This window comes from Embiotoca jacksoni, unplaced genomic scaffold, assembly GCF_022577435.1.
Source record: "Embiotoca jacksoni isolate LCO1_2020_lvr unplaced genomic scaffold, fEmbJac1.0.p SCAF_20, whole genome shotgun sequence".
Taxonomy (NCBI): Eukaryota; Metazoa; Chordata; class Actinopteri; family Embiotocidae; genus Embiotoca; species Embiotoca jacksoni.
Window position 1 is genome coordinate 6,762,201 of NW_027185341.1, and position 17,859 is coordinate 6,780,059.

General features: G+C 40.6%; 1 protein-coding gene across 4 annotated transcripts in view; it reads right to left on the minus strand.

Annotated features, from left to right (window-relative positions):
- arhgap17a (Rho GTPase activating protein 17a) overlaps positions 1–14,600 on the minus strand; it is a 32,064-nt gene extending 17,464 nt beyond the window's left edge. For 3 of the 4 annotated variants that reach the window (XM_069156002.1, XM_069155999.1, XM_069156001.1), the window contains exons 1-4: positions 14,089–14,600; positions 5,548–5,587; positions 436–540; positions 150–182 (exon numbers count right to left, since the gene is read on the minus strand). In XM_069156002.1, the coding sequence (XP_069012103.1) occupies positions 150–182; positions 436–540; positions 5,548–5,587; positions 14,089–14,141 (231 nt within the window). In that variant the 5' untranslated portion in view covers positions 14,142–14,600. The remainder of the gene's footprint in view (positions 1–149; positions 183–435; positions 541–5,547; positions 5,588–14,088) is intronic. The other variant, XM_069156000.1, reaches the window with a different exon arrangement.
- Between the last annotated feature and the right edge of the window lie 3,259 nt (positions 14,601–17,859).

Consider the following 17,859-nt stretch of genomic DNA (forward strand, 5'->3'; position numbering starts at 1 on the left):
ATGTACGCTCAACATCCTGTTTTTAATCCAGAGAATCCCAGACGGGTGAAAATGTCATGCGGCGTGAATCAAGATGACAGATACTGGAAATGAGGAAATGGAGCGAGTGGTGCTGAGGACCAGCGAGGTGGAATAAGTGTTTTTTTTACCTGACCATTTCCTGTATAGAGGCGCGGTACGGACTGTGGTGCATTTTTTGGGTGGTGTAGGGTAGAAAAAAAAACAAAAGAGAAATCATAGACTGTACGTTCTACCGTGGACACTTTTAATCCATTTATATTATAAGCAGTGAGAACTTGACCTTTGTGTGTGTGTGTGGTGACATTAAAAATCAAGTTTATTACACATCCTGGAACGATTGATTAATTTAGTTTGTTTTTACAGGGAAACTTAAGCTGCATCAAAGGTTTTATTCTGAAAAACCTGACATCTTACATGTCTCTTCTCTGCATCTGCGCCAATGTGTCCCTGTAGGCATGACACCATCCTTTTGTGTGTGTTGTGGGACACCACGCGCACCAGCTCCATGCGTCTTTCGATCTGTGCACAAAACATGACAAGCAAGAGAACATTTTCAGCAAATCTTTTCATGTTACATGCCAACTGAGAGCACAATGCAAGAGCTTCTCTACCGCAGTACACAGCCCGTGTTTAGTCTGTTTCAAGGTTTAGAATTCGATTTTAGAGATTGATTTCAATTTTAAAAAAAGCCCAACAGGAAAACACCATTAATTTGTCTCCATAAAGCAACACAACAGTGTGTCTGCACTGTCGATGGCTTACGTGGTCCGGTTCCGTGCAGACATTTGATTTGTAGCGGCCTTTTGGGACTCAGGGGTCAAAGGTCAAGCACGATTAATAAGCCTGGTCCCCGGGGAACGAAGCTGGAATGTTATCTTTGAAACACATGACTCATCGGAAGTGTCTTCATGGCAACGCTGAGCTGCGACAGAGAGCGAGGGTGTTCAAAAAAACAAAAAAGGGCCTTTTTGACTACACAGGCTTTCTCCTGTCTACTAGCCTGACTACACAGATCCACTCTGTGCTTTTAGGGCTGACGAGATAGAATACTGTCATTGATTGAAGTCGCAGCTATTCAGGCGTAAGGACAGAGGCCGACTGAAGCTCTGCAGGGCGACCATTCACTGTCCTCGTCACGCCAGGTGTCTGAAACAGTCAGTGTCAACATTAGGCTGACTGTCACGAAGCCGTGAATAGCAGAGATGGTCGTTACTGTCCAAGTCTGCCTAAAAGTCTGGCCGACCCCGTCTGACGCTGCGAGGAACTGCTTTAAGGTTGGCAGCACTTGGGAGAAAATCAAAAGCAGCTTGCGTGTAATTCCAGTTCCAAACAGACCAGGTGTGTCTTCTGTTTTAAGAAAAAGAAAACACACAACCGAAGGGAGAAAGCAGGCGTCTATAACGGCCCCAAAGTGACAAACATGCACTTATGAGTTGGGACAAACAATGTTCCAAATATAAGTGGGAAGACTGAGGTTAGGAGGGAAACTTATGCAGAAATGGAAGGAGACGAATGCTGAGGGAGGATCAACGGAACAGCAGACAATAGTGTTCCAAAAACAGAACGGAGTCAAAACTCAGGAATTCCACAGCAGATATCCGCCCCTCCCTCTGTTCTCACATTCTTACGTCATTCCTGACCCATGGTGGCCCCCAGCATTCCCAAAACAGCTGGGTTAAATACAAACTTACCAAGCACACACACACACACACACACACACACACACATGCATCCACAGGTTGTCGGCTTGGTAACGCTGCTCAGACTCAGCCCAGAGAGTACCTGGCACAAAAAAAACATTCAGGGGGATTCCCCTCCCTGTGCTCGAGGAGGGCCTGAGTTTTTGTGTGGGTGTATGGGAAACATTAGCTGTATTCATCTTCCTTTCATTGTAACTAAATGGGGTTAGACACTCAAAGAATACAACACACTTAGGAGTGGGCGACCCGAGAACTAAAAAGAGCTGAAAGGCAGCAGGGTGTGTTTTTCCTCCTCCAGCTACGTGATGAGGTCAATACTTGGTCAATCCCATGACTCGTCACAGGCAGAGGATTCCCAAAAATAAGTGGGGCAGACAGGGAGAAAAAAGACAGGGTGGCTGTGTTTGTTTATTGGTTTCTAAGAGAAAGGATGTTAACATGTCTGGACAAGGCCTAAAAAATAACATGACATGACGCATTACGGGTGGAATTAGTCAGCGAGCTACTGATGGCAAACAAGATATTCTTTGTTTGCATTAGGGATGTGATGTGTGACAGAAGTATTCAAACAGCTGGCTGCTACCTTATAAATGCTTTCTGTTATTACACTCAGCTAGAAGGGAGTGTGCAGGCAGACATCATGATGTTTCTGGAGAGTTTCTGTGGCACCTCCATGTGGAGGAGTTGCTACTGTAAGCAGAGGAGCAGCAAGGAATGGACAGCTGGCACAATAATGCTGGGCGGCTCTTTGCCACCTTGGAGGACCATATGGAAGAAGGGATTCAGATGAAGGGGCTAGGAATAAGCTAAATACAGGCCAAGGACTCAGATCTGAGGTAAAAAAAATTTTTTTTAAAAAAGGATCAAATGACAAGATTGTCAACAAAGACCCACTGGTCAACTGAACTCGTAGTTAGTTTGCACAGCAGCTGATACGGAAATGATGACCTAAGCATATCTGAAACTCAAAGATAATCTCAGATGGTACTTCCAATGGTCACTTTTTACACTCGCTTTCAATTCTTAAAGTGCAAGTATATTTATATACCACATCATCATCCAGAGACGTTCTTCAAAGTGCTTTACAGGCAAAAGATAAGAAAATGATTTCAAAGATAAAAGTATAAAATCAAATAAATAAAAATGTTCTGTTAAATTGTATTTGTATAAAAGTACAGATGTCTAAACCCAAATTTTCAGAATAGATAACGGCAGCATAAAAACAGAGTAATTAAAAGCAATGGATAAATTAACAATTTTTAAATTTAGTTTTAAAAATGGCCACATTTGGGGCATATCTAAGATCCAAAGGGAGCATAGTGGCTAAAAGCCGTTTCACCACGACCGTTCCCGAAAGCTCAACCTCAGTTTTCTAGTCTATCTAGAAGTAATTTATGATCCACTGTATCCAGTGCTGCACAATGCTGTTAAGACTCCCCAAATCATTATTCAGGCCAACGCCATTTGAAATCTTTGTGAAAGCAGTTTCAGTGTTGTGATATGAGCGGAAAACTGATTAAAAACCATCGAGAATGTGTCTTCTGGAAGAAATTATTGATTTGATTAAAACCTACTTTCTTAATAATCTCGCTTGTGAAGAGACCTGTATAGTTGATGAGTATTGAACTATCCAGCTTTCTCTTTTCCAGGAGAGGACTGACAACCACAGGTTTTAGTGAGGCTGGAAAGATGCCAGAGAAAATAAGCCATTTACAATAAGCAACTAATCCACTGCCAAAGAGCTAAGAACACTGTTTAGAAAGCTTGTAGCAAGATGGTAGAAATATTCTTGATGAAACGACTGCACTGTAAAGAAATTTGTTATTAATTGCAGTCAAATTAGACATAAGAAATAAAAAAAACATTTTTCATTCAGGGTGTGGTCATAATGTCTCTGTCTTCTTTTTTTTTTTTGTTTGATGGAAAAAGTATGCAAACTCCTTACATTTTTTTAGCTGACAGGAAGCCAGAGGGTGACTGCAAAAGGGGATTTGTTAGCCTATCAACGATGGCAAATAAAGCTTGAGTGTTATTAATATCTCCATTAATGTCACTAGAGAAATGGGCCTAACTGCCAAAAACCAAGCATCTGTTGGCGTAGCAGATATAGTGGGCATTAAAACCATTCTTGGAAATGATGCGGTATCACCAAATATTGTAGAAAAATTAGTGGGAGACCGAGAAAAAGTATGCACAACACAAATTAAATCAAATGTCTTCAGAATTTATGTTTTGAGACAAGAAGTGAAGCGGCCATCTTAGGAACAAAGAGGTCGAGTGATTTGTATCTTCCAGTGACTCACTCCCTTTTCCTTCATCAGATAGCAATGTTCCCATGAAGTGAGACACACAGCCCAAGGAGACACAACAGCTGATTTCGAGACAGAGGCAGAACAGTTGTGTCTTTGAGGAACAGGCAAAGTCAATTGTCAAACAAAATATTGCATCCTCTCTTCAAAAGAAAGCCCCCCCCGAGCAGTTAGTCACCACTCTTCACCCGTCCTCTTGCATTCGCTGGCTTTAAATGAAACTTCAATGTTCTAGCTGTCAATCAAGTGTGGTTTTTGCCCATATAAGGCTCATTTCTTTTTCACACCTCTCATCTGAGACAGGAATGTATTATCAGCTCTGTCGCCGCTGTTTGTTTACGTACCATCTGGGGTGGTGAGAGGAATAACAAGAAAAGAGGGTGTTGGACATTGTGTCTGTTCTCGAGGAGTGATGCAAAGGTCGCTGAGTTTGTTTGAACATTTATAACGTCTCCCGTTCACACACAAAGACAATCTTCATCTCTGGAATGTCTTTGCTGAGCAGACAGTATTTTGTCCCGACCCCACCTGCTGTCTGCTTCAGACGGCCTCAGGGGCCGGAGATGGTTTCCACCGGGGGAAATCTCTGCACGGGCAGCTCTCACATGCACACATGGAGCTGTATGGATACACCCACAGACACACTGACCTACGTCAAGCTTGTCGAACCTGACGAGGCCAAATGTGTGCACAGTCTTCAGTCAGAGAAGAGGAGATTAGAAGTGATATCAACTATTCTTTAGTTTCCATCAGTGCTGCACAATTACGGCCAAAATGATCATTAGAATTAGAAATTGATCAATATCGAGATCACAATTATTTATCCTGATTATTCATGGCTTTCAGGGACAAATTAGTTCCATTGCCTTTTTATATTTATATAAACAGAGCACTTTCATGTTGTGCTACATTTCTGACATGTACAAATTCTGCTTTAAAATAACACTGGTCCATATGGACAGTAAACATCCGAGCAGCAAATTATGAATACAACTGCATCAAAATTGGTTTTTTTTGTTTTTTACTTAATAGAATGAAACAACCGTCTAGGCTGATAAGGGAAATAAAAAAAAAAAAAGATTTCCCCTCGGGGATTAATAAAGTAACTACCTAACCTAACGTTATTAAAATATCATGCGCTGGTAGCACAATTACACAAACATAAACAGGATTTACAAGAGAGATTAGCACCAATTATGACATATGAATGTTCTACAACACTGTGTTTATAAAACCACACAAGGCAGACATGAGATAAACAGAGGGTTTGTCTTCTATTTAATATTTATCATGAGACAAAATTGTTTTTGTGTCCATCTTTTTCTAGCAGTCACTATGATGAAGTGCTGTATTCAGGATACAATCATTTTTAAAGTCTTTCTGATTGCTTATTGTGGAAACAGTAATCCTCCTTCAACCATTTAACTGCACAGTCATGTAAATACAAACAGACTTCATTCAGAGGGGAGAAACTGCAGCCACGTCAAGAGCCGGACAGATTCTGATGAATGATTTACCTGCAGAAGGTCATCGCTCAGGACTTCTGTTTTCTCTGCTCTGTGGGTGAGAAAAGACAACAGAGAGTACACAGATTAGCGCTGACAGACAACGATAGCAGCTGAGCATTTCGACACACCGTGCAGTCACTGTACAAATATCTGCCAGACCATTAATAGTACTGTCGAAGAACTGGTTTCAGTGCTTAGCCTGACAATTAAAAGGGTGTCCTGGACATCCGTGGGAATGTTTCTGAAGTGGGCGGGTCTCTTTAGTTTGCAGGCAAGTCACAGGTTCGTATCCTGACATCACTGTTACATCTACATGAGGACCCCATATACCATTTTTTTGCATTACTTAAAACTGCACTGTGGAAATAGCTAAATTAGCTCAGAGCAGATTGAATCGCAGAGAAGATGTGTTTTTTTCTGTTCGCTCAACTTCCCTCAGCTTTGATTTCCTTAAGCTGCAGCTTTTGTGCTCTCGGTGCACAGCCATACAGCCCTGCTCCGCCTGAGCCTATTAATGGGAAACTAATAGTTGGACTTGAAGAGGTCAGGCAGATTAGAGTCACTTAAAGGGAGAAGGCTGGGAAACACCGGCTCAGCTTGGTCAACACCTTCACACGGGCTGGTGGCTTCCGTCAGACGGTCGATGAGTGCAGTCAGGCTCAGTGCTGGGACTTTAACTACCGATGCCTGGTATGTAGTACTGTGTGAATTTCTTTCAGGTACTGGTGTTACAGTATATCATGAGGCAAATACAAGTGTACTCCACCAACATTTGATGCATGCGAGCTGTATTTTAGGAAGTTCATTGGAGGATTTCTGAGGATGGCCCAATACATGACTGTGATTTAAGCAGATGAAGGCATGAAATCGAACTGCTGCAATAGGAATTACGCAATACTAAAGCTGCAATCATAAGTTAACTAATCAATTAGTTGAATGACAGTAACATAATTGGCAAACATTTTTACATTTCATTTATTTGAGCCTTTTTTAAAAGAAAAAAAGAAAAAAATTCTCTGATTCCAGCTTCTTAAATGTGAATATTTTCTGGTTCTTTTTGTCCACCATGATAATAAACTGAATATATTTTTGGTTGTGGGCTGTTGGTCAAGACTAAACAAGACATTTTAGGCTGCACCTTATAGCTTTAGGAAACACTGGTCGACATGTTACACCATTTTAAAGACCAAACAGCTAGTCAATAAATCAAGAAAATATTCGATAGATTATTCCAAATATAATCGTTAGTTGATGCCCTACATAATACTAGCTAAAAAATAGGGCTAATGAACACACCTCCAGTAATATTGTCTCTTTACTGCTACAGAATTAAACTGCAGGTATTGTTGAGCCTAACTAATGTGCAAACTTTTCCAAGTGAGAGTTCAGTCCTCTAATTGAAGGGACCTGCAGACAGTTGCCTGCATTTTGGGTAATTGGAGCTCCAAAACGAAGCCTGGGCCCTCCTCCAAAAACTGCTCTCTATGAACTGTAGTAACCTTCTCACAGCTGCTTCCAATTACAACAGAGGCAGGCAGAAACAGAGAGACTGACAGAGAGAAGGGATCACAGTTTGGGGGTCAGAAGGAAAGAAATACAAATAGGGAGATTTTAGGGGTTTGGGGGTTGAAAGAAAGAAAAAAAAACATGACTCTCAAAATGTTCCACATCAGAATAATCTAGAAGGTTTGAGATGAACGGAAAGATTTTGTCTGGAGGAGAGCCATAGCCGAGCTGGTGAGGTCACACATCTTACAACCCGCAGAAACCTACAGACAAGACTTCCAGATCGTTGTGGAAAACACAGGAGCCACACAAACATTTAAATGGGACACACAAAGTATAGAAACCATGTTCTGGTGTCGTTTACATGGTGAGGAGCTCTCTGTGTGGTCCTGGTCATAAAAAAACAAAAAAAACAAAAAAAAAGTTTATTCATCATGTAGACTTTTTCTATTATAAATATACCCCTGCAGATCAGACAGTTGTGCAATCTTGTCATTAAATGTGTTTGTAATCACACAAATAGCTTGATTTTCTTTGTTTGCTAGTTGATTTAATGTCTGAAGGGATTATTTGGTATTATGTAGGGCATATTTGTAGAATAATAAAGGTTAAATGCAAACAGAATGTAACCAGAAAATTTGGTAATTTGGAACAGTCCCTTTCAGGATTTCAGTTTTAGGTGATTTTTTTTTAGCAGAAAAATTACAGTAATAGGCAATTTTGTATAAATATGTGAATGTGAATAAATTACACTTGTTTTACCTATGACCTAATAAGGAGTCATACCTAATCACTTCCGATGATAATAAGAATACTCTACATCACAGAAAGAGTTGGTTCACAACTTATTTTTATTTTCTGAACTTAAAAAAACATGAGCTCAAAGTTTTTTAAAAGATTTAAAAGAAAGAGTGACACAGCTTTAGAGACAGTGTTTCTACTGTAAACACAAGTGCTTTAAAAGCTTTTCACTTTATGGTATGATAAGACCACATTTCCCATAAACCCTGTCACCTTCTGTTTTACTGTTTTTTTATACTCAGTCAAACAGCATGTGGTTTGTTTTGATGGTGAGAGGTCATTTTTATTCATAAGGAAAATTGTTTTTGGAAAGGCTTACTTTACGCCATGCCTTCAGAACTTCTACTGAAAACCTTTATTGCAGAGAAATTATGGGAATTTAGCAAAAATGCAAGATGCATGTTGTGTCAATTATTGCAATTGCAATATATATGAACACATGCACTTAAAAAGATTGTTTTGCTGTGAATGCACAAACAGCACCCATGCTGTTGAAACACAGCACTTTACATCTGGTCCACTTAATGACTTCTATGGCTCACGAGCTAAATCAAATCACAACAGCAAAGAAAACCAGACTAAACTTCAAACATGTCAAGAGTAATACAGAAACCTGACTGGTAGCCCGACGCTCTTCATTGAGTTCTGCTTATGGATGATAATGTGAACACGAAAGCCTGGAGATGGTTGAAATGCACTTATTGTAAGTCGCTTTGGATAAAAGCGTCAGCTAAATGAAATGTAATGTAATGTAATGAGACGGGTTTACATGACCTGCAAATATTACTCTAACCTGATCATAATTGAATGATCCGCGCACACATGAAGACGCTCACATTAGGAGCTCTTACTAAAGCACCGCTTGTGTAACCAACCTTAAAAAGCTCTGTCACAGAGGCCAAAAAAAAGTCTGTACGCTGTCTGGTCAGAGGACAAACAACAAACAGAACAACAATTGTTTTGCCGGCATCAGCTGACCCACAGCAAAAAAAAAAAAAAAAAAGCTGACCCCATCGTGCCTCACTGAAGCAGCAGCCTTTTGGAGAAAGTGTGTCAACTGTGCGCTGCATGTGACTTCTTCACAACGAGAGATCCTCGCTGCACAGACGAGCCCACTAGCTCAGAATGGTAACCATGGTGATCTACTATGAAAGTGGAAAGGGAGTAAGTGAATACTGAAGCCACAGGCACAATAGAGCGGCTGTTACCAGCCACTCAACACAATCAGCGAGCTGAGGAGCAGGGAGGGTCGACCTCCTACGGCTGCAACAGTTGGCAGCTTAAGGCACAAGGTAATAGATACTGGAGCCAGATGAAAGAAGCTGGAGCAACAATTGAGTCATTCAGTCCCTACAAACTACCTAATGTGGCTGATTAGGTGAGCTAACATTAGACCTGGGCAGGAGAGAACATAACATAGGGGTGTTACAAAGATAGATCAAGATTAAATGAACATGTGCTTCCTTCCTCACTAATATTTGTAGCCAAATGTTTTAATAATTGAATAATAGTTAAGTGTATGGCTCTGTTTAGGGCTGCAACTAATGACTATTTTCACTCATTTCTTCTCCAAAATGTCGGAAAAAAAAAAAAATTAAATGTTCATATGAATTTCCAAAAACTCATCGTTTTTCACTTGAGGATACTTTGCTTTTAAACCAAATAAAGTCTGACAAATCAAGATCACCCAGCAGCACAAAGTCATTTTCTATAACTGAGACAAAAAGTAATTATCATGATTAAAAGCACATTCTCTGTAGCTATTTTCCCGTTTCATTTCCGTCCCAGCTGACACACCTCATTCTTCATGGTGGGGAACGCCCAGGCTCACCTATCCATGTTGATGCAGCAGTGACATTTGATTGTTCCCGTGGAGAAACGCGTGTGTTTCAACTCGAGCCCCTTCAAATACAATGGATCTGCATGCAACAAGCTGCTCTGTTGTCAGTTATGGCATCAAAAAGGATTACATATGACTGCTGTTTGCTGTTTGTAATGCAGATACATTATTAGGGAAGAAAACAGGCCATAATGAAAACTACATCCTGACCAATATATTGGCATTGATCACAGATGTGTCAGAATTTGCATAAATGTTGACCGATACGAGAACTTTGTTTTGCAGGACACAACATAGAAAAGGATGTTTGGGGTGAATTAGTCCTTTTTGTTAGAAAAAATTGCAAGTCAAGGGAAAAAATTTGACATTTTAAGCACTACCTGATAAAGAGTAATATTACATATATTATTAGTATAATTACTTCCTTTGATAACAAGCATGCTGCACATCACAAAAATATTTTAGTTGTAATCTTTTTTTTATTTATTTTTTGAACTTAGAGAATGATGGTGCTTAAACGTAGCTTTGCAAAATAGTCTGTGACTGTAACAGAATACAAAAGCTACATCTGCTGTCGAAATAAGAGCTGCAAAAGGCTTCTTATTATTTTTGTTAATAAAGCGAGTTTTCTTTAAAACGGTTACTTTATGCCGTTTTACTTTCAGTAGAGCTTCTGTTGACCTTTTTTGTAGAAAAATTGCAGGGATTTTGCTAAATTGCAAGCTCCCGCATACACTGCAGAGATTACTTTAATTGCATTCATTATCGCGATCACAATATGGATAATTTTGGTTTATCTGTGCATGTCTCAGGTCTCACAGATAGAAGGCCTTCACTTTACAAAACCCTTTGACTTTGAGCTGCCCCTTATTGACAGCTTCTGTGCACAGGCCTTTGAGTGAACCACACAATGCGAGTCAATAATTCAATTCTTGCCTCAGCCAGCGAAAAACTTATCAAGGGCTGATTTCCTGACAAAGAGGTGATGTCATCATCACACAAATAACAGAAAATTCTTAATCATCCGTGGAGTGTAAATCTCTGATCTACCTGGTAGGGGTGATAACCCATTCATGTCATTTCCTTTGACGGTACTACTATCTGATCACATGAACCTACCGTAAACATGGATAGACACAAGCCCAGAGAATTCATCGACAGCAAACCAGAGTAACCTTCCCCAAAGAGATAAATATCCTACAAGCCATGTTCACTGGCATGAATCACGTGCTGGTTTTTTCCATGCACCTCAGTTTCCCTCTCTACATCCATTTTCCCAGCTCTCTCTTTCTCTTTCTCTCTTTTCTCGAAAAGCATGAGCATGTCTCTGGGAGGCAACTTCCTGTTTGCAGATGAAGAAGGGGAGATTTCCTCAGAGCGGCTGCTTGCTGGACACAGTGTTCTGCCTTCGCACAATCACAGGAACCCACGGGGCAGCGGAGAGGGCCTTTTGCACTCCAAACTTTTTGCAGATACACAAGCAGCCAAGGGCTTAATGGACAAAGCAGAGGATGGTCTGCCCTAGACCCAACCACTCATAGATCACTCATTCAGATGGGCATGTATACGAGTGCACGAGGGATCGACCCTACTTGTGCATACAAATGCGGCTACTGCACGTACACTTATACATGCAAATGTCTGTTTTCTGCATCACTCTCCCTCCAGGTCTAATTTACTGCTGTGAGCAAATTATGAGTTTTCCAGCTGCCCTGCTTCTTCTGGTCTTGAGTTTTGGCTGCTCAAACACTGCTGGAGCAGATTCTCTCTGTGGAGCTCGGTGATAGTGTTGCCATAAAAAAAAAAAAAACACTGAATGGACGGCAACATGGCAATTAGTCTGTCTGGTGCAACTTAAACCAAGCTGCAAACTAGGACTGTGTATTGGCAAGAATATGGAAATACGATATCATAGAACAGGGGTTATGATTCAATGTATGGCAATATAAGGGTGGAGGGATCGTGATATTTTGAATGTCAATAATGTATCGACACATGGACACCAACTATTAATATTTTATTATATATATGAATAGATTAATTTTGTCAGGTACGTGTTGCTGACAGTGTCGTCAGACTGTCTACTTGACAGTCACATGTCGCTGCCATAAAAATGCTTGACGCAAGAAGAACAGACTAAAACTTTCAGTCAGATTAAACTGATATTGACAAATTTTTCTTTTCAGAATACAATTTGCGATGGAAAAAGGTTAACAAATTGTATCTTAACGCACTATGTTGTCCCAATACTCAGCATGTTGCAAATGTTTAAAATCGCATATATTGTACCATGGAGCTTCTGGTAATTCTCACCCTTTTTGCCATAGGTGTACTGCTGCTGGAGCGCATGGGAACTACACTCTGACAATTCTCTTTTCTCCAAGTGAGGAAGGAAAATGTTCACAGTTCTCTTGATCTGGTTGAAATTCTTTTTTTTTTTTTTTTAAATGTAGCGCTTGAAGATCCAATCATCTCTAAAGTGTGTATGTCATATAAGAGCGGCAATAAAAACAAATTAAGTGGTCAATGGACATTTAAGATGTATAGTTTGATTAACTCAACTCAAAGTTTCATTTTGATCCGCTACCGTTTGCCCTGTTCAGGTTACTGCAGTATGTGTTGATACAAACTCAACACTTCCTGTATGTCTCAGATTAAAGCATTTCAGTGGACAGAAACCCTTCAGTTCTTAACAAGGCTTTTCTTTTTAAATATTTGCAGGACCGTGTTGTGACAGAAAAAAAAATCGGACAATCGCTTGAGATGAGTCACTCAAAAATCGAAAATAGCAGGATTATATTGTTGACTTTATCAGATTGAAGAGATTAAAATATCTATTACATTATTGACTATTGTATATAAACAAAGAACCACAACTTTAAAGTGCACACGCCTCTGTGCACTCATGCACATCACAGGTGCAGTCTGGTACTTCAACAAACAGCACTACAAGCCTTCCAAATGGAAATTGTCATAATAGTAATAGCAATTAGTTGTAACTTGAGTAATGTATGGTACTGCTCTGTTAGCCCACAAAAGCAAGACAGCACAACTACAGTTAAAATCTATATTTCTTTCAGCAGCTTCCATCAACATCTTGAACAAAACAGAGTTGTTTTTTGGACTGTTAGTCAGACAAAACAAATAAATGTGAAGGTGTCATATCAAGTTTAATGAGCATTTTTCACTATTTTCTGATATTTCCTATTTGAAGAGGAAAATAACTATTTTTCCCATCCTGCGAGTAACTATCTATGGAACCACCCAGCACTAGACTCATCTGAGAATCTGCCTGAGGTGTCAAACACATGCATGTAATGATCATGAGAACAACCTCCCACAATGAAAAGTAGGCTACCTTTACCTGTCTCACCCTCGTGTTCTCAGAGGGCCGTGCTGAAGCCAACATTGCTTTAACTATCCAGTCACATTGGGACGCTGTGTGTCATCACATAACAGCATAATGGCACAAGCTGGCATGTCAACACACAGCAAAACACATTCACACAGTTAGGGCTCACACCCTTTTTTCTAAAAGTGGATCCTATCAACCGAGAAACTGACGCATGCTTTGAGTTCAGATGTGTGATATGATACTTCCATCACTGTAACACAATCTATTTCATGTGCTTGAAGTTTGATGTCTGGTTGGGGTCTTGTGTTTCACAGATGGACAGACTCTCCCTGCTACTTTACCTGCACACAACTTGAACCTGTCTGTGGTGCGCAGTATATATAACTATAGCTCATCCTCTGCTTTAGCACATTAGTCCCGTCTCACTCTCATCTTGTCCCCTTAAGATGATGTCTGAACTCAGCTGCCCCGGGGTTATTTAGGACCGGCTACAGACTAGACTCCTGCCCCGGGACGCAGCAGTATGGTGTCATTATTAAGGATCAGTTATTGGCTTTAAATTCTGAGTGTTTTATCATCCTATTATATTTGGGTAGTTTGGAAACTTGCACAGTTCAGACTGCACATTCAATAACTCTACAGTGGACAAGATGGAAATCCTCCTCTGCATCACCATTTATAATTAAAAAAAATTTTTTTTTAAAGTATGTATCCCAATTCAACTTCCATTAAGAGTCTGAGGAGTCTCATGTCCTAAAAGTTTGGTTGTCAGCCTTTAAAAACATGATTCATTCATGAAAAGACCTCCTGGTCAACACACCCTCCACTGATTAGATTGGTGTTAGCTCATGTGATTTTTCCTTTCCTTTTCCCTGCGACATTTCCCAGCTGTAACTGCAAGAAAGTGGGTTAATGGCGTAGTGAATGGTTAAAAGTTAAGTTACATCCACTGGCATTGGAAATCAGGTCAGACAGACCAAAAGAAAGTGTGTTTTCTGGTTAGATAATGAGCTTCACGTCAGTAAACATCGCACACTTCAGTACTTGCCTGCCAACAGTTTGATTGGCGAGCTGCTTCATCCGATTGAACTGCTTCTTCATGGTCGGTCCTTGGCCGGTCTAGTCGTCCGAAGTTACGCGTCAAAACCGGGGCTTTGGTTTGTCATGGAAGTTCTCGCGGCCAATTTTCCAAGCTGTCGCTACGACAGGGAAAAACAAGCGAGAGCCATGGAGCCCAAAGCCAGTTAAAAATAGTTTGGAGCCTCGCTAGCCCCTGAAGCTAGCCTTTCCCAAGTGGAAATCCTAGAGGAAAGTTTCCGCTGGGGGCGACGGCATGATCCGCGATCCTCCTTGTTTTTGTTTTTTTCTACATTTACGCACATTAAAGTCCCCGAAGTGAGAGCCCCGACAAAAAAAAAAAAAAAACCGTTCACTGGCTCCGGCGGCTTTGCATGGCTCCCCTTCGGTTGCGATCTTGACCGTTAGCCCGGCGAGCTAACCGTGACGGAGCTGGGTAATCCCGTCGGCCGCTTTGCGGAGCAGCGAGCCGAGTGCACAGCAGCGGCGGCAGCAGCGCTCCTCTGCCACTGCCGAGCACGCACAGTCGGAGAGCGCGCAGGAAGTCACGTTGGAGCGTCGGCCGAGCAGCACCACCTCCCCCTGGACGCAGGCTGCGGAGCCCCGCTCGCACACCGCACTCAAAAAAGAAGATACTTCACTCAAATGAACCCGAAGCAGGCTATTTTTATTTTTTTATTTTTATTTTTTACACCCGTATTAGTAGTACTCTTACGGGATGAAATACTTTAAATAATCTGAGCAACATACGGAATGAATGAGTTTGTTTGTTTGTTTGTTTGTTTGTTTGGATCACATTCACTCCAGTTCTGATGTCTTTACACTGGCTTCCTGTCGAACATCCACTTTAAAATCCTGCTGCTGGTTTATAAAGCACTGAATGGTTTAGGACCAAAAGACATTTGTGATCTGCTGCGACCTTATGAACCCTCCCGGCCCCTCAGGTCGTCTGGGACGGGTCTCCTTTCTGTCCCCGGAGTCAGCACTAAACATGGAGAAGCGTTCAGTTTTTATGCCCCACATATCTGGAAGATTGAAGACTTTTCTGTTTGCTGCTGCCTTTCACTGAACCAGATTTAAGGATGTTGATTCATTTATTGCGTTTCCACATTTTACTACTGTATTTTATTTCTTAAACTGCACTGTAACTTGTATTCTATCTTTAGCTTACTTAATGTTTTAATGACTGTTTTTAATGTTTTAATCACTGTTCTTAAATGTCCTTTTCTTTTGCCTTATGTTTTGATGCTTTTAATGGTTTTATGTGAAGCACTTTGAATTGCCTTGTTGTTGAAATGTGCTATATAAATAAACTGGCCTTGGCGTTGTTTGTTTTTTTATACCATAAAACCTGCCATGAACTCTAATTTTGCAAAGCAAAAACAACCATCATGTAATAAGATGAATAAGGACAATATAGGCTGTATAGTAAGTCACAAGTGCTTCTTTAACTCAACCTATTGTATCTCTAACCTATCTTACTTATAGACACCAAACTTTGGCTATTAATGTGAAATCTATAATCATATCTTGAACATCTGTGAACTCATCGCATCTAACACGCCACGTTACATACAGTGGGTACGGAAAGTATTCAGATCCCTTTAAATTTTTCACTCTTTGTTTCATTGCAGCCATTTTCTAAAATCAAAAAAGTTCATTTTATTTCTCATTAATGTACACTCAGCACCCCATCTTGACAGAAAAAAACAGAAATGTAGAAATTTGTGCAAATGTATTAAAAAAGAAAAACTGAAATATCACATGGTCATAAGTATTCAGACCCTTTGCTCAGTCTTGAGTAGAAGCACCCTTTTGAGCTAGTACAGCCATGAGTCTTCTTGGGAATGATGCAACAAGCTTTTCACACCTGGATTTGGGGATCCTCTGCCATTCTTCCTTGCAGATCCTCTCCAGTTCCGTCAGGTTGGATGGTGAATGTTGGTGGACAGCCATTTTCAGGTCTCTCCAGAGATGCTCAATTGGGTTTAGGTCAGGGCTCTGGCTGGGCCAGTCAAGAATGGTCACAGAGTTGTTCTGAAGCCACTCTTTTGTTATTTTAGCTGTGTGCTTAGGGTCATTGTCTTGTTGGAAGGTGAACCTTCGGCCCAGTCTGAGGTCCAGAGCACTCTGGAAGAGGTTTTCTTCCAGGATATCTCTGTACTTGGCCGCATTCATCTTTCCTTCAATTGCAACCGGTCGTCCTGTCCCTGCAGCTGAAAAACACCCCCATAGCATGATGCTGCCACCACCATGTTTCACTGTTGGGATTGTATTGGGCAGGTGATGAGCAGTGCCTGGTTTTCTCCACACATACCGCTTAGAATTAACGCCAAAAAGTTCAATCTTGGTCTCATCAGACCAGAGAATCTTATTTCTCATAGTCTGGGAGTCCTTCATGTGTTTTTTGGCAAACTCTATGCGGGCTTTCATATGTCTTGCACTGAGGAGAGGCTTCCGTCGGGCCACTCTGCCATAAAGCCCCGACTGGTGGAGGGCTGCAGTGATAGTTGACTTAGTGGAACTTTCTCCCATCTCCCTACTGCATCTCTGGAGCTCAGCCACAGTGATCTTTGGGTTCTTCTTTACCTCTCTCACCAAGGCTCTTCTCCCACGATTGCTCAGTTTGGCTGGACGGCCAGGTCTAGGAAGAGTTCTGGCCGTCCCAAACTTCTTCCATTTAAGGATTATGGAGGCCGCTGTGCTCTTAGGAACCTTGAGTGCTGCAGAAATTATTTTGTAACCTTGGCCAGATCTGTGCCTTGCCACAAGTCTGTCTCTGAGCTCCTTGGACAGTTCCTTCGACCTCATGATTCTCATTTGCTCTGACATGCACTGTGAGCTGTAAGGTCTTATATAGACAGGTGTGTGCCTTTCCTAATCAAGTCCAATCAGTTTAATTAAACACAGCTGGACTCCAATGAAGGAGTAGAACCATCTCAAGGAGGATCAGAAGAAATGGACAGCATGTGAGTTAAATATAGGTGTCACAGCAAAGGGTCTGAATACTTATGACCATGTGATATTTCAGTTTTTCTTTTTTAATAAATTTGCACAAATTTTTACATTTCTGTTTTTTTCTGTCAAGATGGGGTGCTGAGTGTACATTAATGAGAAATAAAATGAACTTTTTTGATTTTAGCAAATGGCTGCAATGAAACAAAGAGTGAAAAATTTAAAGGGGTCTGAATACTTTCCGTACCCACTGTAAAAGCAATTATGTGTAGTCTTTGTATTAATACATTAGTACATTACATCTACTGTCTATACTCAACATAATGTTTATATGTGAACATTTCCACTTTCCCAGCCAATATCTGTGGCGTTATATTACAGCTCTCTTCACATAGTCTGTATTTTACCTATCCTAAATCATAAAATGTCATTGTTGAATATTTTACAGTTTGTATAGATACTTGTTTTTGTTTTTTATTATTTTCTACTTTCTGATCGTCATGCAAAGACAAATTCCTTTTATTTGAAAACTTTGCAATAAACCTGATTCTAATTTAATTTGACAGTTGCCCAACAAGTCAGCAATATGATATTTAACTTTCTGATTTTTGCACACATTTGCGATGACTGACGGGGAACATATTTCCTGCTTTTTATGTTCATGCCTTTTGCTGATCAAATGGTGTAACACTCAACATTTCAGGGACATGATCCAACTGTGGTAGAAAATTTTTTACAATGTGTAGTTTGAGCATAAACTGTACAGTTTGAAGGTGATTAAGATGTA